This window comes from Lynx canadensis, chromosome B4, assembly GCF_007474595.2.
Source record: "Lynx canadensis isolate LIC74 chromosome B4, mLynCan4.pri.v2, whole genome shotgun sequence".
In the NCBI taxonomy this organism is placed as follows: Eukaryota; Metazoa; Chordata; class Mammalia; order Carnivora; family Felidae; genus Lynx; species Lynx canadensis.
Window position 1 is genome coordinate 82,842,244 of NC_044309.1, and position 21,519 is coordinate 82,863,762.

The window sequence follows — 21,519 nt, forward strand, 5'->3', positions numbered from 1 at the left end:
TTCAGGCAAAAAAATTAAGACAAATTCATTAATGTAAAACAAACAGAATTGGCTTTGTGCCCCCCAAGTCCCAAAAGAAATGAGTTTCAAGTTACTGGCTCTTTGCAATTATCTGTCCTTAGGTGAATCTCCATTATGAGAGATTAAGAAAAACAAAAGGTTTTCCCCAGGGTGGATGTGACTCCACTGAGGCCAGAGGCAGCGGAACCCTTCTGCAGGGAGGCTGCTTTTTTTCTTTTTAATTTTTTTTTTTTTTTAATTCAAGTTAGTTAACAGACAGTGTAGTATTGGTTTCCAGAGTAGAACCCAATGATTCATCATTTACATATAACACCCAGTGCTCATCTCAACAAATGCCCTCCTTAATGCCCATCACCCATCTAGCCCATCCCCCCCCCCCCCCCAGCCCTCCAGCAACCCTCAACTTGTTCTCTTTATTTAAGAGTCTCTTATGGATGGCCAGGGAGGCTGTTTCTGAAAGCAGAAAGATGGAGGGGCTCCGGGCCTGGGTCTTGGGAGGTGATACTCAGGTCACCAATGAGGAGCCCCCACTGCATTCCAGGCAGACCCAGCTCTCACCCTCACTTGGTGACCGGACAAATGGACAAAGTTAATGGCAGAAGACACATCAGCTCCCCCAGGGCTGGGCCCCCTTGGGCATTTCTTTCTACCTCGAGGGCTAAGCACACACTAGGGGATCTAGTAATCTGAGAAGCCCAGAGGGGATAGTGGAAGGAAGGGATTATGAAGTCAACTGACACAGTGGCTAATTGGATGTACAGAGGTAGGGGAGACCAGGAGTCAGGGGGATTTTAATATACTGGGGCTGATAACGGGTAGAACCACAAGTGGCAAGAGAATTCAGAGGCAGGAGACGAGAGAGTTCTGACATGAACATCATTGAGATGAGGTCCAGCCAGATGATAGGGGCAGGTCATGAGTTCCCTGGGCAGCTGCAGGAATGGCCTGGGGCCAACTCCTTGGCTCCAAGAAGAAGACTGGAATAAGAGACTTGGAAAAGTCTCAAGGTCAGGACTTGGAGGGGAGGGAGAAATTCCAGGAAATGGGGCAAAGAACTCACAAAAGTTAGGAGGGAAGCTGGTAAAGAAGAAGAAATAAGGAGATGAGACAGAGGAGCCTAAGATTCAGGGACAGAAGGATGTTGGGGTCTATGGTGGCTCTTGAATAAACCTCTGGAGTCACCATTCCCCAAGATGAGCCTAGTCACCAACTCATCCCGAGGGACTGGCGGCCAGCCACCCACACCTTCCCTGTTCAAAGAGTCTGAAAGAAATGGGGCCACAAATTTCCTAGGGTGAAGAGACAAGGATGCATCTCTATGCTGTGTGCTATCTACCAAGGTTGGTAAGCTCCAGAATCAAATAAAGCAGGTGTCACCTCAAGAAAGACCAGAGAGGTTGGTCATTCTATAACAAGGGTGGTAGGAGTGAGAGGTAAGATCAAGGACACACCCCTGAGGTGCTGATCCAAACCCCGTATGGGACAGAGGTGGGAAGCAGTGGAGGCAAACCCCAACTATGGCATACCAAGCCCAAGGCACAACGCATACACTCAGTCTGGGAGGCACCTCCTAACTCTGCCCTCTGGGTAAATGAACAGGGAAATTTTGGCTAGGGGAAGCCAGACAAGGTCACTCAAGGGCTGAAGAGCCCCAGGGGTATCCCAATCCTTGAGAAGACAGGTGACATCCAGGGATTGTCTATGGATTTAGAAAGGGATGACTTGGAACTGCTCCAACACAGGACCGGGCCTGACCCACCATTGCATGGGCCTCTCTGCTGACTGATGGTCAAGGAAATGCTCTCCTGGGTTCAAACTCCCAACACCCAAAAAAGCAGGTCACGCAGTGGAGGGCTGCAGGACCACACAGAAGGGTTCTTTCCCTAGGGCTAGAAATGCCCCACTCTCAGATGACAGGTCTCCCTGCTGTGTGGGCACCTGAGGCTGACAGGTCAGGCTGGTGGTTGAACTCCACCCACATGTCTGTTCACTAGTATCCTCAGCAGAGAGGGGCCTTCAGCTCCTCCAGGCCATCCCCAGCCCCTACTACAGGGTGAGAATGAATGACACTGCCACATCTGACCTCGCTTTCTGTTTTCACCAAGAACACTGATATTCTACAGTATCAGGTCCCCCTAAGGTCTCCATAGCCTCAGTTTGAAACTGAGGGAAGAAAATTAAGGCACCTGATGAGGCAGCTCCCAGCACCAATTTATCCTCAGCCCAGGAATCTACATCACTTTGTACAATGTGTTCTCTGTTCAGTTCATACTCAGAACATCATCAGAACAGTGGAGATGTAGAGAGTTGTGGTCTCGGGAAATGCTGGGTAATTAAGGGAACCCCTGCCCAGTATATAGTAGGTGCTCAACAAAGGTTAGCAGAAAACAACAGACTGGGGTCCAGAAGTGACTCTTACTGTCCTCCACCGTAGGATGTGAGAAAGGGGATCTTGGCTGGGGAACCTGGGGATGGCTGCAAATGGGGGGGCATAACTCTAAAAGAGGGGACAAAGAGGGCTGCGGAGAGGTTACTGTTGAGGGGAGAGGCTGATGTCCCCAGGAAAGGGACTGGAGTCTGCCAGTGCCTCAGCAACTTCTCTTTGTCTATCCATCCTTGGGTCTTCCTGTGACACCGTGTTACTTGAAAAATCCTGGAAAAGAAACATTAGCCTCCCACCCCACTTCTTTGGAAAGAAGAGTGATCCAACTACCCTCTTAAAATCCCACCCCCATGATCTCCATGAAGGCACCTGACTCCTTCTCTTATGGATTCATATCCCACCACTCCCCAAGGCCACAGTTCCAATCACTGGATCTAGGTAAACTTATCAATTTTTATTTTAAGGCAAAAATAATCAATGGACATCAAGGTTTCAAGACAACTCAACAACTGGTTTGTTTCTGTATCCTCTGTCATGATTCCAATTACAGACATGTCCTTTCAGCCAGGGTCTGTGAATTGGCACCTCAGGTTGATGGGTCAGGCTGGTGGTTGCCATCCACATCTCCATCCCTGTCAGAGGTATCTTCAGTGGAAAGGGGCATTAACTCCCCCAGGCCATGTCCATCCTGTAGGAGGGGGACACTGGACAGAAGCAAGGCACACCTTGAGTACGGGGACAGAAGCAGAGCAGGTGGGGGCTGAGCCCCTCCCTGCTGCTAACACGCTGCCAAGAATGGATTCCTCAAGTGGCAGGAGGGCCAAAAGACTCCAAGCCTTGAGAGGTCATTCAAGGAACAGGGTATGGTTGTGTGCTATTGGGTCCCTGTTCCTCAATCACAAAACTTGTGACTTTCCTCCTAATATTCCTAGAGTGCTAATGTCCAGGGAAGTCTGGGGAGGAGGCGAGGAGGAAGTTGAGATGGGTGCCCCTGGTGACACAAGAACCCCCCCCCCACTGTATTTCCCTCCCCCTGAGGGATTCCCACCCTCACACAGTACCCAGCTCCCTCCTACCATGCACCCCAGTCTGGGGTTACAGAGCCTTGATGGGTCTTTGAGACATCCAGTAGATCATGGCATCCACCAGTAAGGTAGGCATGTAACTCATGGGGAGGTAGAGGAGCTTGGCATCCCAGCCAGATGAGTATCGAGTGCGGGGGTGGCAGGCTGTTAGGGCATGTTCCACGCAGTTTGTCACCAAGTACAGATTGTTGCAACATGTTGACTTCAACTTTTTCGCTGATTTCTTGACTGTCCAAAGGGAACAACATATCGTCACGTTTTAATCTTGCTTTGGGATCAACTTGAGAGAAGTTTCTAAAAGCACCCCACCTCTCCCCACTCATCTCTAGGTTGAATCCATGGATTTCATCGGAGTGTGTCCCGACTCCTTCCCACAGGAACACTCTCCACACTACGCCCCCTCTGGCTCTATTCCTGGGAATATGTGCTCCGCAGAAACTGAGGTCTCTACAAACACTAGAAATGTAAGCACCTGAAAACCAGCTGGCTAATGCCAGCTTGTCCGGAATCCATACATTCTTCCCTCTCTGGCTTCAGTTTCCTCCCCAAATAATGAGGGCATTAGAGGAAAGCGTGGCCCCTAGGTCTAACAAGCCTGGCTCTTCCTGAGGTCAGCAGGTGGCCACACGGGACCATGGGGATGGAGTTAAATGTCCCCACTGTGTGGGCTGAGTCAGAGCCTGGAGGCCTGACCCAGTCTGTAGGAGGAGCTGGGATGGGCTCAGGCTGCCCCACAAGGGTTTGTCTCCCTTCCCCCCAGTCCACAGCTCACTCACCAGATGCCAGGAACTTCTCCCCATAGATCTCCTTGACCTCTGGGCTGGCCTGATCCCATGCTTCCTGCACGGCCCTAGAAATCTTCTCAGAGTTGGTTACTCCAGTGTTGAAGAAACCGGGCTCAATCACAGCCACCTTCACCCCAAAGTAGGAGAGCTCCCTCCTGCAAGGCAGACAGGCAGAGGGGCAAGGACGTCACAAGGCTCGGGGACAAAACACAACAAACAAACCCGATATACACCTAACCTGGGACTGGGGTGGCATAAACTCAAAAGCTTGGACAGGTTCCAAGAGCAGCATCCAGGGGGAGAAAATAATGATGATGTATAGTCTCTGCATAAAGCGTGCACATGTTTTCCAGTACTGTCCACACGCGTGCTGGCTAGCTCACATCCTACCTCTTCTGCTGTGAAGCACCACTTACATGCCATCTCTTCCTGTTTCCCTTCACATCCAATCCATCTCCAGACTTTGCCCATTTTACCTCCTGTACCCTGCTCCCTCGTCTGCCTTCTGTCCTCTGAGGAACATCTCTGCCTACATCTCAGATCCCCGACACCCAGAGCCAACCTCTGCCCTGTGGCCAGTGGGTTCTCCAGAGGCTGATTGGACCACGTTGCTCCCCTGAGTAAATCCCTTCCACGGGGTCCTGCTGCCAACAGCAAGAAGGTTTGCAGCCTGTCCGGGGCCCCCGTGTCTCCTTGAGCCCACCTGCCCAGCATCCCCTCTGCCTGACCAGGCCTTGTCCACTAGCCTAGAGGACCCCACAGCATAGGCAGTCAGCTATTATTCACCCTGGGCTTGGGCTCAAGTCATTCCCTCATACAGGAGGCCTTCTGACCCTACTTTGCCAGGTTTCCAAGTTCATTTCTTCAATCCTCAGCTCAGGCCATTCTCTAAGACTCTCCCCTTGTTCCACTGGCCACCACCACCACCACAGCTAGCTAAGTTAGTCACAACCATCGTGATAGATGGTCACAGCATTTGTGTCTCTCTTGTCCCTTTCTCAGCTGTCAGACATTTTAGGTCAGGGACCTCGTCTTGTTGTCCTCAGACACATTTGTTGTGCACTCACAGAAATGCCGAGAAGCATCTTGTTGAACTGAGTCAAATGCTGGACCTCCATGTCGAGGGCCCCCTGAAGCTGAATATTATAGGAATTATGGACATGAGCTCTGTAGCCAAATGATCTCAGGTCCAATTCTGCCTCAAGCATTTCCCAACCGTGGGCCCTCCTCCAGGGCAACCATAGGTGAAACCAACTGTATAAGCCTGGGGCCCATCCCAATGCCCAGAACATGGGAAGGTGCTTCCCAATGAATTCCTAGCATGAAGCAAGACAGAGGCATCTGGAAGGAAGAGCCTTTGAGGTTGTGAGTGATTGAACCCCCTGGAAAATCTCCCCCAGAAGCACAGAAGCAGGAAGACTGAAAGGATGGGCTCTGTCCCAGTCCAATACCTGAGGGAGTCGGAGAAGGCCTCGACGCCATACTTGGAGATGCAGTAGCTCCCACCCAGAAGGGACACCCGGCCCATGATGCTGGAGATGTTGACCACGCGGCCCCTCGCCTTCCTCACTAGGGGCAGCAGGCTCAGGGTCACCTCTATCAACCCCAACAAGTTCACGTCGAGTATCTTCGCGAAGTCCTGCTTGGTCAGCCACTCATTGGGTGCCGAGGGAATGGAGATGCCAGCATTATTCACCAGGCCCCAGAGTCCTGGTTACAGGGTAGGGAGAGAGCAACACCGTGTGCCTGAGTGAGACACGACTGTGGTTCCAAGTCACCTTCCAATCCACTTTTTTTTTTTTTTCACCACATCAACAACATCTACATGTATAAAGGAAAAGGGTGCGAGAGAGGAAGTGAGAATGAAGTGACTACGGGGCATCAGCGTTTGCACGCACACTGAGCTATTGGACCGCAGGGATGTTCCTTCTCAACTTGCTGCTCCTCAGTGCCTGGCATACCAGGGGCAATAAGCCCAGCTTCGTTAAGAGTGTGCCCAGGTGCACCCGGATGGCTCAGTCAGTTAAGCGTCTGACTCTTGATTTCAGCTGAGGTCATCATCTCACGATTTGTGAGATCGAGCCCCGCATCGGGCTCTGTGCTGACAGTGTGGAGCCTGCTTGGGGTTCTCTCTCTGTCCCTCCCCCACTGGCTCATGTTCTCGTTCTCTTTCTAAAACACACACACACACACACACACAAACCATTAAAAAGTATTTTTAAAAGAGAAAAAAAAAAGGATTTGACAATGAAAATGCTGATCATAGGATATATAACTATGTAACTGACTCCGGAAACTGACATTTGGAAAATCTCCTTTTATCTTTATCATCTTCTATGTTGTATACAAGGAGCATGTTTTACATTTTTAATCACAAAAAAGACATCAATGATGTCTTCTTTCCCGAAAAGGGCAGGCAGCATAATAGAGGGGGAAGAATAGGACCCCTCACCCACATTTGACCAAAAGTCCCTTCAGCTCCCTCGTAAGCCTCAGTGTCCTCATAAGTTAAGTGGGGCTGATCTTAAAGCCCTGCAGAGGGTCCGGTGGGAAGGAACCAACAAGAAAATGTGTATCTGCTGAGATCAGGAGCCTGGGTCTAGCCTGGCTCAGCCCCACGCTGCCCCGTAGCAAGCCTCAGTGTCCCAACACCTCCTCAGACTATTGGCCCTAAACTCAGGCTGAGCTCATTTAACCCTGGGCTCAGACTCAGGCACTCAGGCCTTCTGCTCAGGAAACTCCAAAGCTTGAGGCTTCGAAAATCAAAACATCCTGGGAATCTTCCCAGTTAGCAGAAGAGAAGTCTCCCTTGCACAGAGAGAAGCAACAAAGAGGAACAAACAGGAATCTGGGCAGTACCTCTGTCTCCCACACGCTCCTTCACCCACTCGGTGGCCGCAGAGATGCTCTCTGTCTTGGTGACATCCAGGATCACCGTCTCCAGCCTGTCTGACGTCTGGTCTCTCAGCTGCTCTGCCCCCTTCTCCGTCAGACACGCGGCCAGCACCCTCAAGCCTCGCAGGTCCAGCTGCCTGGCCAGCAGGTTCCCGAAGCCCGAGTCACAGCCCGTGATGAAGATGTACTTGTCTCGGAGGTCGCTCACCACCTGCCTCTCCCGGTACCAGCGCAGGAGGTAGTACAGGCCCACGAGGGCCGCCAGGTACAGCCACATGGCTTTGTGGGGAACACACAGGCTGAAATGAAACAAGAGTGTAGCCGGTGTTCAGACAGGATGACTTAGGAACACACAAGGTGTGAGTAGCGGGCCAGCCGCCAGGCTGTCTGACATGGAGTCCTCAAGTTCTTCCTGGTCACTGCCTTTAGTGAGTACTCTTGATTCCGGCCTCAACTGGCATGCTCTTCGGTACACTAATGCTGTTTCTACTAGATGCCATTGGATTTCACAAAGAATCCTTTGACATGAGGATACTTTTCTCAGTCACCTTCTCCTGGTCCTTCCACTCCTCCCATTTTCCTCTGCCCACCTACTCCCTCATACACACCCCCCCACCCCCCCCCCCCACACACACACACTGGAATCCCCTATGTCCTAAATCTAATGGTTCAGAACTGTCTTCTTACTTTGTTCCTGTTCGAGGCTGTACCTCTGGTCTCCCTGACCTACTGGAGATTCTTACGAAGAAGATATATACATTGCGAATCAAGACGCATGTGGTTTCAACACCCAGGTTTGCTACCAACCAGCTGTGTGACCTTGGCTGCCAGCTTATGCTATGAACCAGGGTTTCCTTATCTGAGCCAGATAAGAATTCAGAATTCATTTCTGAGAAGACTAAGTCATTGTCACTCTCACTGAGATCGGAGAAGGCAAAATGTTTAAGGAATAGATTCCCTCCAGATACAGTATTTCTCTGGGGCAGAAAGGTGTTCAGGAGACTAAAGGGGTGTCTGATATCAGAGGCAAAGTTGGGGGAGAAGGGAATGAAGGTGGGCACATGCAGGAGAGAGACTGTTCCCAGTTGCTGGGAACGTTGAAAGGAAGCACTTCAGCAAAGCGGGGCTCACAGCTGCTACCCTTTCAGCAGGCCCCGGGTGCCTGCCTGCATTGCCCTCTGCCCCTCCCACATCCAGAATTTCAGCACAGACTCGGAAGGCAGAAAAGACTGGCTTGCACAGGACCTAAAACCTCACGCAAGCAGGGAGGGCTGTAAGCCCCATAACTGCAGAAGTATCCCCCAGCAGGTGAAAAGGACAAAGGGATACAGATTAAGCCTTTAGTTGAAACTGTTATGTGCAGAGAGGTGACTGTAGTCCTGAAAGCATTTATCTCTTAAGGCGGGAAGCGGTGGCAGCCTGGCAAGGCCTGGTCCTGCAGAGCCTCACCTGTTTCTGCTTCCTGGGGGTCACTGCCAGGACCCTCCTAACAAGGGCTTCCTCAAGGGCAGTGGAGAAGAAGGCAAGGAGGAAGGAAGGAGCCCTGGAAACTCTCAGCGACCCAAAGAGACACGTATGTCCAAACCCCATTAAGGGATAAGGCCTGTTTCTTTACTTGTAAGGAATTGGAGATTTTTTTCTCAGTAACCACAGATTCCTTCAACCATCAACTTTCAAGGGGCAACGTGGCAGAGACACCTCCCAGCCCTCAGCACCTGCTGCTTCACTCTTGTAAAGCCTCAAAACAACGTGACCGCCTGTCAGCGGTGCCAGGAGCTTCGGAGTTCATTTCTCTGAAATCACAGGAAGTTCAGAGAGGATAGTAAGAGAAAGAGGCTGGGGTGCCACTCACTTACCTGGGAGCTGTGGGGCCCAGAACGAGAAACCCCGCAGGGGCGCCAGGGGAATGGAGACTCGCTGCTGCGGATCTCTGCGCTGAGATCCTGCACAGGACGTCCAGACGCTGAGATCCCCACGCACGCCCTCGAAAAGGGGCAACTCTGCCAGATTCCCCAGACAGCACCTGTAACCGAGCGCGCGCTGGAGCGGAGGCGCGCGCCCCCTGGTGGTGCCCTGCCGAAACTCAGCGAGACTGCCTTCCCGTGGGCGCGTTCCTCCCACCCATTCCCCCTTCTCCACCGGGTGTGGATCTTCTGAAGAGGGGAGCCATAGGTGATGGAAAAGGGAGCTGGAAAGGACAGGGAGTAGGTACCAATTGTGCAACTTGTTTCCAGGCCTACAGGTAGGCAGCTTCCACTATCTGGAGTGGGAACGCAAAAATGCAGAGACACATCCGTGCCTTCACTGTGAGGATCTGACGCAGGGATGTCATCGGAGTGTGTCCCGACTCCTTCCCACAGGAACACTCTCCACACTACGCCCCCTCTGGCTCTATTCCTGGGAATATGTGCTCCGCAGAAACTGAGGTCTCTACAAACACTAGAAATGTAAGCACCTGAAAACCAGCTGGCTAATGCCAGCTTGTCCGGAATCCATACATTCTTCCCTCTCTGGCTTCAGTTTCCTCCCCAAATAATGAGGGCATTAGAGGAAAGCGTGGCCCCTAGGTCTAACAAGCCTGGCTCTTCCTGAGGTCAGCAGGTGGCCACACGGGACCATGGGGATGGAGTTAAATGTCCCCACTGTGTGGGCTGAGTCAGAGCCTGGAGGCCTGACCCAGTCTGTAGGAGGAGCTGGGATGGGCTCAGGCTGCCCCACAAGGGTTTGTCTCCCTTCCCCCCAGTCCACAGCTCACTCACCAGATGCCAGGAACTTCTCCCCATAGATCTCCTTGACCTCTGGGCTGGCCTGATCCCATGCTTCCTGCACAGCCCTAGAAATCTTCTCAGAGTTGGTTACTCCAGTGTTGAAGAAACCGGGCTCAATCACAGCCACCTTCACCCCAGAGTAGGAGAGCTCCCTCCTGCAAGGCAGACAGGCAGAGGGGCAAGGACATCACAAGGCTCCGGGACAAAACACAACAAAAAAGTTTGCCAAGACATCGTTTATATTGAATATGATGAATAAAATGCAGGAAACAATTTCATAGAATACCATGAGGTGTTGTTAAAGTGCTGAGAACAGGACCTGGCTCCAGCAATGCCCCCAGCCACCAAAGCAAGCATTCAGGCTGGGTCCCCTGTCTCAACTCCTCCTCCAGAAAGTGAGTCTTCCTAGTCACTCAGCATCAAGAAATCCAGAACCGGGGCGCCTGGGTGACTCAGTCGGTTGGGCGTCCAACTTCGGCTCAGGTCATGATCTCACGGTTTGTGAGTCTGAGCCCCGCGTCGGGCTCTATGCTGACAGCTCAGAGCCTGGAGCCTGCTTCAAATTCTGTGTCTCCCTGTCTCTCTGCCCCTCCCCCACTCATGCTCTGTCTCTCAAAGAATGAATAAACATTTAAAAAATTCTTAAAAAAAAAAAAAAGAAATCCAGAACCTCTGCTGAGAGAGGAGGAATTCGGGGAGGGCACATCTTCATCAGGGCACCCTCTCCCCAAAACTCCAGAGCTCCAAGGTCTCAAGGTGGGGGGCAGTGGAGAAGGAAGACCCTCTTCTGATAAGCTGGGTGAGGCAAAGAAAGCTAGTATGACTTCAAGTTCTGGAAAACATCCTGGGAATCTTCCGAGTTAGCAGAAAAAAGGTCTCCCTTGCATAGAGAGAAGCAACAAAGAGGCACAAACAGGAATCTGGGCAGTACCTCTGTCTCCCACACGCTCCTTCACCCACTCGGTGGCCGCAGAGATGCTCTCTGTCTTGGTGACATCCAGGATCACCGTCTCCAGCCTGTCTGACGTCTGGTCTCTCAGCTGCTCTGCCCCCTTCTCCGTCAGACACGCGGCCAGCACCCTCAAGCCTCGCAGGTCCAGCTGCCTGGCCAGCAGTTTCCCGAAGCCCGAGTCACAGCCCGTGATGAAGATGTACTTGTCTCGGAGGTCGCTCACCACCTGCCTCTCCCGGTACCAGCGCAGGAGGTAGTACAGGCCCACGAGGGCCGCCAGGTACAGCCACATGGCTTTGCAGGGAACAGGCAGACAGGCTATGATCAGAAAAGGGTCTGGCCTCCTCAGTCAGGATGGCTGTATAGGCAGTCTGGCCTCCAGGCTCTCTGGCATGAAGTCTTTAATTTCCCTCCTGATCATTGTCTTTCCGGAACATTTTTTCCTATCCTCAACCTGTCTGCTCTTTGGGCTACTTTTGTAAGTGCTGACATATGCCCTTGAAAATCCCAAATCCTGCCCAGAAAGATAGCTTGGTGTCAGCAGGGCTCCCTCACCCTTTCCCTGCCCTCTGCTCTCTGTGTCCATGTGACTACACATGGGGTGACATGGGCCACTCTGCACTGGGTCCCAGGTTTAGAGCTGTTTCATTGTTCTGCCAGCATGCTGGGCCTTGACATTCCCAAGCTCAGGAGGGTTCTTAATGGGAAGCTACACTTTGATTCAAGACACATTTGCATTCAACATGCTCTCTGGGCCTGGGTTTCATCATCTGGCTCAGGACACAGAATTCATTCCTCAGGAATCTAAGTCACTGTCAGCCTCTCCAGGGGTTAGAAGGAGAAGGCAGAGAGTATAAGGTCCCCTCCCTTTAGTAGGGAAGGGGCAGAAAGGTGTTCAGGAGACTAAAGGGGTGTCTGATATCGGAGGCAAAGTTGGGGGAGAAGGGAATGAAGGTGGGCACATGCAGGAGAGAGACTGTTCCCAGTTGCTGGGAACGTTGAAAGGAAGCACTTCAGCAAAGCGGGGCTCACAGCTGCTACCCTTTCAGCAGGCCCCGGGTGCCTGCCTGCATTGCCCTCTGCCCCTCCCACATCCAGAATTTCAGCACAGACTCGGAAGGCAGAAAAGACTGGCTTGCACAGGACCTAAAACCTCACGCAAGCAGGGAGGGCTATAAGCCCCATAACTGCAAAAATATCCATTCAGTTGTATCCCAATGATGGTGGGGAGGAGGGGGGAGCTGCCCCCTCAGCAGACTCAAGATAGGACTGGAGACTGGACGGAATAGCTGCCCATGGAGGGGCTTCAGGATGAGGCAGATGACATCACATCATAAAAGAAGAGTGGGCACAGCTGGCGATGGGGCGGCTTTCTCAGGGCACCCCGGTGGCCTCTGACAGGATTGGGCTCTAGTCGCTGCTTACATCCACCGAAATGTACCAGCTCCTTCCCCAGAAAAGAAGCCTGGGAGGGAGGGGGTCATGCAATAGTTCAAGGGATATTGAGGCCGGCTTACATTGGACCTCTTCGCCCTTGAGGCTCACCTGCCATTGTGGCAGGACCATTGAGTTGCGGCCCTAGGCAGAGCCCTTCAATAAGTTTCTGTGGTTGTGTCCTTCAGGAAGCACTGGCAGAAATCAGAGACCTAACCGGTGCACAGCCCCCTGACACTCTGGAAAGACAATCTGAATGTGGTCCCAAACACCATTCCTCTTGAACATCTCTCCCCAAGAGGCCACAGAATGGCTGGATAAGCATTGTTTGGGGGGGAGGGGTAGAGAAATGGTAGAAATCCAGAAACTCCAGGTAAAGCCTGAAGCAATAATTTCATCTGATTGAAGCAGTATGGGTCGCCCATGTGCTGAACACTAGAGCCTTGAAGGCTGCAGCCCCTCGGGGGCAGGGACTGAGTCTCACCAGTTTTAGTCTTCTAGTACCTGGCAGCACCTGGCGTCCTACAAGATGAACACATGCGAAAGTAGATGACCCTCCAGCATCCCACTTCCCTCTCCATTTTCACCTGCATTTCTCACATTGTCCTGCCGTGAGATTCCCCAAAGCCTCCCTTCCTCCCCTCTTAATGAGGGAGGAGGTTCAGGATGATCTTGTGAGTCCTTTCCATTTCAACTCTCGGGGAGTCTAAGAATCTATGTCGTGGTCAAGAGGGAACCTTAGGAAGTCAAGGCCTCCGGAAACGCTGGAGAAGTCAAGGGGCATTGCTGTCCAGCCCAGGTTACGCGCTCAACAAAAGTTAGGAGAAACTGACTAAATCTGGGATCAACAAGGAGTGTCAGCACATCTACGGAGACCCTGGGGGAGGTGCTAGGGATCAGGAAGTGGAGGGGGGAGAGTTCCGAGGGAGGGACAAAAGCCAGGAGATGGATAGGAAATTACAGGGTGGGGAAGAGTGAAGGCATGCTGGGAGGCTGCTGGGTGGTGCCAGTTTCCCTGGGGACCTTCCAGTGTCTGTCGGTCCCTCAGAGCCTCCTCTTCCTGGCACTAACCTTGCACACCTCCACATACATTCTCTTGGGAAATCATAGGGAGGAAACAGTTGTCCTTCATCTTGTGACAGCAAAGACATTTCACCTCCCATTTCTCAACCCCTCCCCAGGTCATCCCATGCTTCTCTCGGCCTCCACAGAGGGGACTTTGCTCTCACTCAAGAAATTTCCCAGAATTCCAAAGGCTGAGTCACCTCCACCCAAGTGTATGCTGTGCTTCTAAAACTTTTTTATCCACAAGAGGCGCTTCGAGGGCGGTCAGTTTTAACCTTTTGGACATTGTGGATCCTTTTGAGAATCTAAGGAAGACTCTAAGCCCCATAAAAATGACTTAACACAACATACGGGATTTTGAATATGCTTTTCAGGCAGTTCGCAGACCACCTAAAGCCATTAGGTGCCAGGAATCTAGGTCAAGAATCCCTATAATAAGGATTTACAGTGTGACACAGGCTAGTTGTTTAACCTCTCCGTGCCTCACGACATGATAGAAGCCTTGCCTATGACAGTGTAACAACTTAATGAGGATCAAACAGTACATGTCAATCACAAACGCTAACTTGTCGCTATATCGCTTTTGTGGTAATTCATAGTGGCATTGGGAATATTCTTGACCTTTCACGTGAGAAACAGAACACCAGACAACTAAATGAAAGAGGAAGCTGGTGTCGATCCAACTGAGAAAACAACGGCTCATAGTGGTGGGACTGGGCAGAGGTATCTCAACGTAATTCCCCAAGAAGGGATCTCTCCTTCCTCATCCCCAAATAGTGGGAAAGGAACATGCTTATGCCAAGCACTTTACGTATCTCGTATGTCCCATACAATAACCCCTGAAGGAAGCATCGGTCACCTCACTTTACATATAAGGAAACTAAGACTCAGAAGGGTAAAGTGACTTGTGCAAAGTCACACAGCTACTAAGTAACAGAACACGGTGTCAAAGTCAGGTCTGGTCCCGGAAGTAGCATTAGCTCCACTGTGCCTCAGCGAAGAGCGAGTAAGCAGGAAAGAGCTGAGCAGAGCCAAGGACAGGGTCGCTGGACCACATCCTTCTTTGGGACGCCCGGGGACCAGGCTGGTGCCGTTGGGCAGATAAGGCTGCCTCCCTGACAGGGGGAAGCTGCGGCAGGAGGGCCAAATGACCTCTGTGGCTGGGCTTGGCTTCTGTACTCAGTGACCTGCTGGCAGCTAGGCTGGGAGCGGAAGTACAGTCGTTGCCAAACTCCTCAGCCTAAACCAGTCCGCAATCCATCCGCCCTCAACACACAAAGTAGGGTCCTCGGCCACACAGGCCAGACGGCCTGCCCAGCCCTCCTTCCAGGGTCCAGGCACAAGCCCTTGGCCCCCACCTGACCCTGGGAAGCTGCCTGCTTTTATCTGTGCCTCCAGTAACTCCTCCCTGGTACCTTCCTTCCTTTCTGATTGTTGATTACAATATCTTGTCTACATTTTTTGGAAAAAAAAGTTGGGGAGGTGGTAGGAAGGAGAAAGAGTAAATTTCCAGGAATTGTTTTGCTGCTGCTGTTCCTGTTACTTGGAGCAAAGCTGTGTGCTGCTCCCCTCCTGCTCAGGTTGGCAAGAAGCCTGGGTCCTGCCCCCTCTGTCTTTCCCTTCCTTCCAATCTCTCTCTCTCCAGCTGCACACCTCCTCCCTCCAAAGAAAAACAGCCACATGAAAACTGCAGAGCTGTCACTTATTTCTTCCTGAGGGAACAGCTTTCCCTCTGTGCCTCTGCCAGAAGGCACCCCATCATTTCCTCCTGCTGCACATTCACATTCAGTGATGTGGGGGAAGGGGGGCCGGGGAGCAGGTGGAGGGTGATGTCTCCATACGGGAGGGAAAAGATCCTGGGGTCAAAGATTCGGAGACCCAGGAGACATGAGCCACTCGAGTGCAGTCTTGAGAGGAATGGAAATGGCCATGAGTCAGAATGTGTAGAGAGAAAGAACAGAGATGAGAACTAGGTCTTCCTGGACGGTGCTTGATCTAGTAGAGCCTCCACCTGCATGGGTCAAAGGTATGGAGAAGGAAGTGAGAATTTTCAGAAGGCTCTCTATTAAAAAACGATATCCATAGGATAGAAACTGGGATCCAAAAGAGAGAGAAAATAGAACTGCCTGAAAAATCAAAGTAAACCACATTTTACATTGTCATAGCTCATCATGACGGATTTCTTGGTCTAGGGGCGGTCTGATGTGTGAGTAGAAGTGTGACATGATAAGAAATGTATACTTGGTCTCTGCCCCTAATTCCTGAGCTCTTAAATCCCTTGGAATTTCCCAGATAGTTTCAGGATGGGGACTGACTCCCAGAAAGACCAAGCCTTGCCTAGATGCCTGGAATGCCCAACCTCACCTCCTGTCCTCTGGGAAGAAGTCAGAGACTAGAATTATAATTTATAATAGATCATGCCTTTATGTTGAAGCAGGCATAAAAATTCCAAAACTGTGAGGTTCAGAGAGCTTCTGGGTCGGTGAACATATCCACATGCCAGGAGGCCAGTGTACCCAACTCCATGGGAACAAAGCTCAGGACCCTTCCCGACCTCACACTATATACTCCTTATCTGGCTGTGCATTTGCATCCTTTATAATAAACCAGTAAACAAAGTAAATGTTTCCCTGAGTTTTGTGAGCCATGCCAGCAAATTATTGACACAGAGGTGGGGGGATTATGGGGACTTTGTAACCATGTTGGACAGAGTCATGTTTGTGACTGGCATCGAAAGTGAGAACAATCCTGTGGGACTGAGCCCTTAAACCTGTGGAGTCTGACACCGACTTCAGGTTGGTGCCAGAACTGATAAATTTTAGGACACCCACGGTTATAGGGTGTCCGGGAGTTAGAAAACTCTTTGGTATTGGAGAAAAACCCCTACATATTTGGTGTCAGAAGTGTTATGAATAGAGAAACAGTTTTTCTATAGAAGGCTTTAAGAAACTTGCAGAATTAGGGGCGCCTGGGTGGTTCAGTCGGTTGATTGACCGACTTCGGCTCAGGTCATGATCTCACAGTTTGTGAGTTCGAGCCCCGCGTCAGGCTCTGTGCTGACAGCTCGGAGCCTGGAGCCTGCTTCCAATTCTGGGTCTCCCTCTCTCTCTGCCCCTCCCCCTCTCATGCTCTGTCTCTGTCTCAGAAATAAATAAACAAAAAAAAAATTAAAAAAAAAAAGAAAATTGCAAAATTAAAATATCCCCTCTTGTGGAGATAGTTGCACAACAATGGGAATATCCTTAATTAATTAAAGTATTAATTAACCAATGAATGAAAGTATTAATTACTTTAAATAATTAATTAATTACACCCAATGTGGGGCTTAAACTCATGACTCCCAGATCAAGAGTCACATGTTTGGGGCGCCTGGGTGGCGCAGTCGGTTAAGCGTCCAACTTCAGCCAGGTCACGATCTCGTGGTCCGTGAGTTCGAGCCCCGAGTCGGGCTCTGGGCTGATGGCTCGGAGCCTGGAGCCTGTTTCCGATTCTGTGTCTCCCTCTCTCTCTGCCCCTCCCCCGTTCATGCTCTGTCTCTCTCTGTCCCAAAAATAAATAAACGTTGAAAAAAAAAATTAAAAAAAAAAAAAAAAGAGTCACATGTTCTACCAACTGAGCCAGCCAGGTACCCCTTACTTAATGCTACTGAACTATATAATTAAAAACAGCTAAAATGGTGGGATGCCTGGGTGGTTCAGTCGGTAAAGCATAGGACTTTGGCTCAGATCATGATTTCACAGTTTGTGGGTTCGAGCCCCGCATCGGGCTCTGTGCTGACAGCTCAGAGCCTGAAGCCCGCTTCGGATTCTGTGTCTCCCTCTCTCTCTGCACCTCCCCCGCTCATGTTCTCTCTCTCTCTGTGTCTCTCCAAAATAAATAAACTTAAAAAAAATAGCTAAGATGGTAAATTTGACATTATGTTTATTTCACTACAACAAAAAATTAATTAGCAATCTTAAAAAAAATCACCTCCTTGAATGGATAAACAGAATGTGGCCTATCCATGCAATGGACCATTACTCAGACATAAAAGGTCATGAAATGCATATACGTGCTATAATGAGGATGAACCTCAGAAACGTTATGTGAAGTGGAAAAAAAAAGACACAAGGGTCACGCATTGTATGATTCCATTTATGTTAAATATGCATGATAGATAAATCCACAGAGACAGAAAGCAGAATGGTTATTGCCAGGGGCTGGGAGAAGAGGGAAGTAGGCAGTGCTTACCGGGTATGGGGTTTTCTTGGGGGGTTATGAAAATGTTAGGACCTAGAGAGGGGTGGTGGTTACATAATAACATCAATGTATTAAACTCCACTGACCTGTACACTGTAAGCCGGTTAATATTGTTATGGGAACTTCATCTCGATTAAATATGCGTACGCAATCCCCTCCAGCCAACACACCTTGAGCCGCGTGGCTCATGAGACGGGCTACCTCTCTGGGCTTAACAGAAGATGAGAAAGCCCATCCTTTCTCCCCGCAGGGGATACCACTGGGTATCTCAGGGGTCAAACGATTAACTGAGGTGAAAGTAGGCTGAGAAGCAGGAGGCTCTGCTGACACATCCATGGGCTCTGAGCCTTGCCCTCTAGCTTGGCAAGAGAGAGAAGCTTGGTGTCTGTCTCTCTCTCTCAGCCACCCTTGGCCACACTTCACGAGAAGTATGAGGCGGTGGGGGAAGGATGCTGTTCTCCCCCTCCGGGTCTAGGAGACTCCCTGAAGCTCAGTGCAGCCCCCTTTCCCACCCCACGTTTAATCCTCTCTCTGTGTCCAGCTTCTCACCCCAGAGCCAAGATGCAGGCTGGGGAGAATGGCAAGGGATGGGTGCGAGCCAGCGGCAAAGGGCAGAGTGACTAAAAGCCTGGCTGATTTTCAGATTTCTTTTAGCCTGCCCACCCACATCCAGTTCTGCTTTTGTAGGAATCAACAGACAGGGGAGAGTGGGATTCCAAGCCAATTTAGAGTGGAAAGCACATATGTGTGTAAAGCATTGACCACAGGCCCAGCCCTGTGCTGAGCACTTTACCTTGTTGGCTCACTTAATTCTTACAACACCCCTGTTAGTAGATATTATCGTCCCATTTTGCAGAGGAGAGGACTGAGGCTTAAGGAGGCAAATTCCCATAGCTAGTGAGTCAAGAGTCTGGATTTTAATACTTGCAGCCTGACTCCTCCCCGCCCCTGGCACACTGGGTCTTCTGCTGTGACTTCCCCTCTATCTGGATTGGGGGAAGGCAGGAAAAACACTGACCCTCTCCCACAGAGCCTCAGCCAGTGACACTGCTTCCTGGATGAGAAGGACGGCCCTGAAGCCCACAGCAAAGCCAGCCCCACAGCCACAGTCCCTCCAGTCTCCTTGCAGCTCCCCAGCAGCCCAGACCCACCACCGGCCCTCCAGGACCAGAGGCGCTCCAGACAGAAACTCAGGTGGGTGTCACCCTCTCTCAGGGAAGAAGGGAATCAGGGCTTGAAGATAATTGGCTTTTCTGCACAATCCACAAATGTTCCTAGGGATAAATCAGAGGGGTGTGTGTGTGTGTGTGTGTCCACATCCATAGCCCAGATGGCGGGACAGAGTTAAGACTTCCTAAGGAAGGCCCACACGAAAGGGCCAAGGGGAGAAGTGCCAGGAGAGAAGTGGAGGTCAGAGATGGCCTGGGGCTGGAGATAGGGTGGCACCAGCCAGGCTGGGGAGGAACCTGGTCAGGCGCCAACAGTTCTGGTCTCTCCCACCACTGAGCCCTAAGAAAATGTCTCTGCTCGCAGGTCAAAGCTGGCAAGGGAGCTGTGTACTGTTTATACACAGTTTGAATATTTAAACTGCCTTTCTTGCCTCTTCAGACCCAGAATCTTCCCTCAAAGCCTCCTGGTCCCGGTAGCCCACTAACTTGAGGCTTAAGGCTGCTTTTGAGGTCTCCGTTCTCTTCCAACCCTCTCTTCTCCCCACCAGGCATTTGCTGGTCCTGATGTCAGTCAGGGACAACATGGGGCCTACCCCCTCGGAAGGGTTCACCACAGCACCTGCCAGTGACTTTGGGGAGATCCACAACTGGAATGAACTGCTCTACTTCTTCAACCACACTTTGCCCGAGTGCCACATGGAGCTCAGGGAGGACACCAAGCAAGTGACCCTCTTTGTCTTCTACCTGGCCATCTTCGTGGTGGGGCTGGTGGAGAACCTCCTGGTGATCTGCGTCAACTGGCGCTGCCTAGGCCGGGCGGGGCTGCTCAACCTCTACGTTCTCAACATGGCCATAGCGGACCTGGGCATCGTCCTATCTCTGCCCGTGTGGATGCTGGAGGTCATGCTGGACTACACCTGGCTCTGGGGCAGCTTCTCCTGCCGCTTCACTCACTACTTCTACTTTGCCAACATGTACAGCAGCATCTTCTTCCTGGTGTGCCTCAGTATCGACCGCTACGTCACCCTCACCAACACCTCTCCCTCCTGGCAGCGCCACCAGCACCGGATGCGGCGGGCCGTGTGCGCGGGTGTCTGGGTCCTCTCTGCCGTCATCCCACTGCCCGAGGTGGTGCACATCCAGCTGGTGGAGAGCTCGGAGCCCATGTGCCTCTTCATGGCGCCCTTTGAAACGTACAACACGTGGGCCCTGGTGGTGGCCCTGTCCACCACCATCCTGGGCTTCGTGCTGCCCTTCCCTCTCATGGTGATCTTCAACGTGCTGACGGCCTGCCGGCTTCGGCAGGCGGGATGGCCAGAGGGCCGGCGCCACTGCCTGCTGGTGTGTGCCTACGTGGCCGTCTTTGCCGTCTGCTGGCTGCCCTACCACGTGACCCTGCTGCTGCTCACGCTGCACGGCACCCACGTCTCCCTCCACTGCTACCTGGTCCACCTGCTGTACTTCTTCTACGACATCATTGACTGCTTCTCCATGCTCCACTGCGTCGTCAACCCTATCCTCTACAACTTTCTCAGCCCGAGATTCCGGGACCAGCTGCTGAGTGCTGTGGTCCACTACCTTCCCAAGGTCCGGGCCAGGGGGGACAGACGTGCTTCCTCCCTCTCCTCCTCCTCCACTCAGCACTCCATCGTCATCATCAAGGAGGGCGCCCAGCCCGCCGCAGCAGGCCCCAGCACCACCCAGGCCTGAACTTCTAAGCGCCAACTACCTCGCCCATCCCTGCCCCTCAGCCTCTCCTAGGCAGCTGAGGTAGATCCCACTCTTCTCCATCAGCAAACTAGGAGGCTAGACGTGTAGGTGAGAGTTTTTTTTGGGGGGGGGGGGTGTCGGGGAAAGGGTCAGAACACTCATGGTTAATTTTGAGTATGTCCTGTAATATTGAGGTGAGAGGAGGAGAGGGGGCCAGGGAGGGGTCGAGAACAAGTCCTCAGTGTTGTACTATTTGTCTCGGTCCTCAGGACTAAAGAAGACACTCAGGAAAAAAAAAAAAAAGTGAAATAAATAACAGAGACAGCCATGACTCTGGCTCTTTCAAAACTCTGTACTTCCAGCTGGGATAGGCTAAAGAGATGCTCAACAGAGACGCACTCATTTCAGCAATCACCCTGGCCGGAAGGAGTGTGCTCCGCAGGGAGCTCACACAACTTTCCTTTTGTGTTTGTGTGTTGCTGTTCTCCCGGAGAACTATGCAGGCTGTGAGGACAAGAAGTCAGAGGCCAAGGAACCAGGAGGCCTCGGCAGGACGTTTCCTAGCATCCTCAGTGAGATGACAAATGGAGGGGGGTGAAGCAGAGGTCTGGCTCCCCACCCTTCCCACCATCCAGGAAGTGGCTCCATTTCCTTGCTGATACTCTCCCCTTCATCCATCCTGCTTCCCTCCCCCCGAAGCAGAGGAGCCATCCCAGAGTCAGTTCTCCTCACAGCCCACCTGCTCCTGGCTTCAGATCTAGGACATCTCCAGACTTCTAGAAAGAGAGGCTATCAGAAATCTATCCCCATCCCGCGCTTTCTCTCCAGATCATAGGAAAATATCAAAGGATGTCCATTCTGGGAGCAGACCTTGGGACAGCCAGCAGCAGGCACTGACAGATGCTCTGTCCCTCAGCCCTTGTCCCCTGCATGGGATGGGGAGGCAGAAATTTTCTGATTCTGTCACAGGGCAGAGTTCTGGTATTCTTACTTTTTGAAAAATGTTTATTTAT

The 21,519-nt window shown here is 51.6% G+C and overlaps 2 protein-coding genes across 4 annotated transcripts; one reads left to right on the forward strand and one right to left on the reverse strand.

The window, feature by feature from the left end:
* Positions 1-2,837: 2,837 nt before the first annotated feature.
* On the reverse strand, positions 2,838-11,404 carry RDH16 (retinol dehydrogenase 16). Of its 3 annotated transcripts, XM_030322964.1 has the most exons (7): positions 9,929-9,995; positions 9,026-9,192; positions 7,134-7,468; positions 5,726-5,984; positions 4,266-4,429; positions 3,481-3,717; positions 2,838-3,108 (listed from the first exon to the last, which is right to left on the reverse strand). In XM_030322964.1, exons 1-6 carry the CDS (start codon positions 9,950-9,952, stop codon positions 3,500-3,502), a joined length of 1,167 nt encoding a protein of 388 aa, XP_030178824.1. In that variant the 5' UTR covers positions 9,953-9,995; the 3' UTR covers positions 2,838-3,108; positions 3,481-3,499. The 3 variants fall into 3 exon arrangements, with proteins under 3 accessions (XP_030178824.1, XP_030178825.1, XP_032449887.1); XM_030322965.2 differs by lacking the exon at positions 9,026-9,192 and having other exon boundaries at positions 9,929-10,075; XM_032593996.1 differs by lacking the exons at positions 7,134-7,468; positions 9,026-9,192; positions 9,929-9,995 and adding an exon at positions 10,869-11,404.
* A 7,053-nt stretch (positions 11,405-18,457) lies between these two features.
* Positions 18,458-21,005, forward strand: GPR182 (G protein-coupled receptor 182). The gene is made up of 2 exons (XM_030323144.1): positions 18,458-18,821; positions 19,345-21,005. The coding sequence occupies exon 2, from the start codon at positions 19,361-19,363 to the stop codon at positions 20,504-20,506; it is 1,146 nt and encodes a 381-aa protein (XP_030179004.1). The 5' UTR covers positions 18,458-18,821; positions 19,345-19,360; the 3' UTR covers positions 20,507-21,005.
* Positions 21,006-21,519: the final 514 nt, after the last annotated feature.

What these genes read in the sequence shown, in the direction of transcription:
- RDH16 (XM_030322964.1), bottom strand. Translation starts at nt 9,952, where the DNA reads ATGGGGAGAAGTTCCTGGCATCTG. An exon ending in CTGGGCCCCACAGCTCCCAG is followed by an intron (nt 7,469 to 9,025) that starts GTAAGTGAGTGG and finishes GTTTCATTTCAG; the next exon opens with CCTGTGTGTTCCCCACAAAG. An exon ending in GGAGCGTGTGGGAGACAGAG is followed by an intron (nt 5,985 to 7,133) that starts GTACTGCCCAGA and finishes CCCTGTAACCAG; the next exon opens with GACTCTGGGGCCTGGTGAAT.
- GPR182 (XM_030323144.1), top strand. Translation starts at nt 19,361, where the DNA reads ATGTCAGTCAGGGACAACATGGGGCCTACCCCCTCGGAAGGGTTCACC.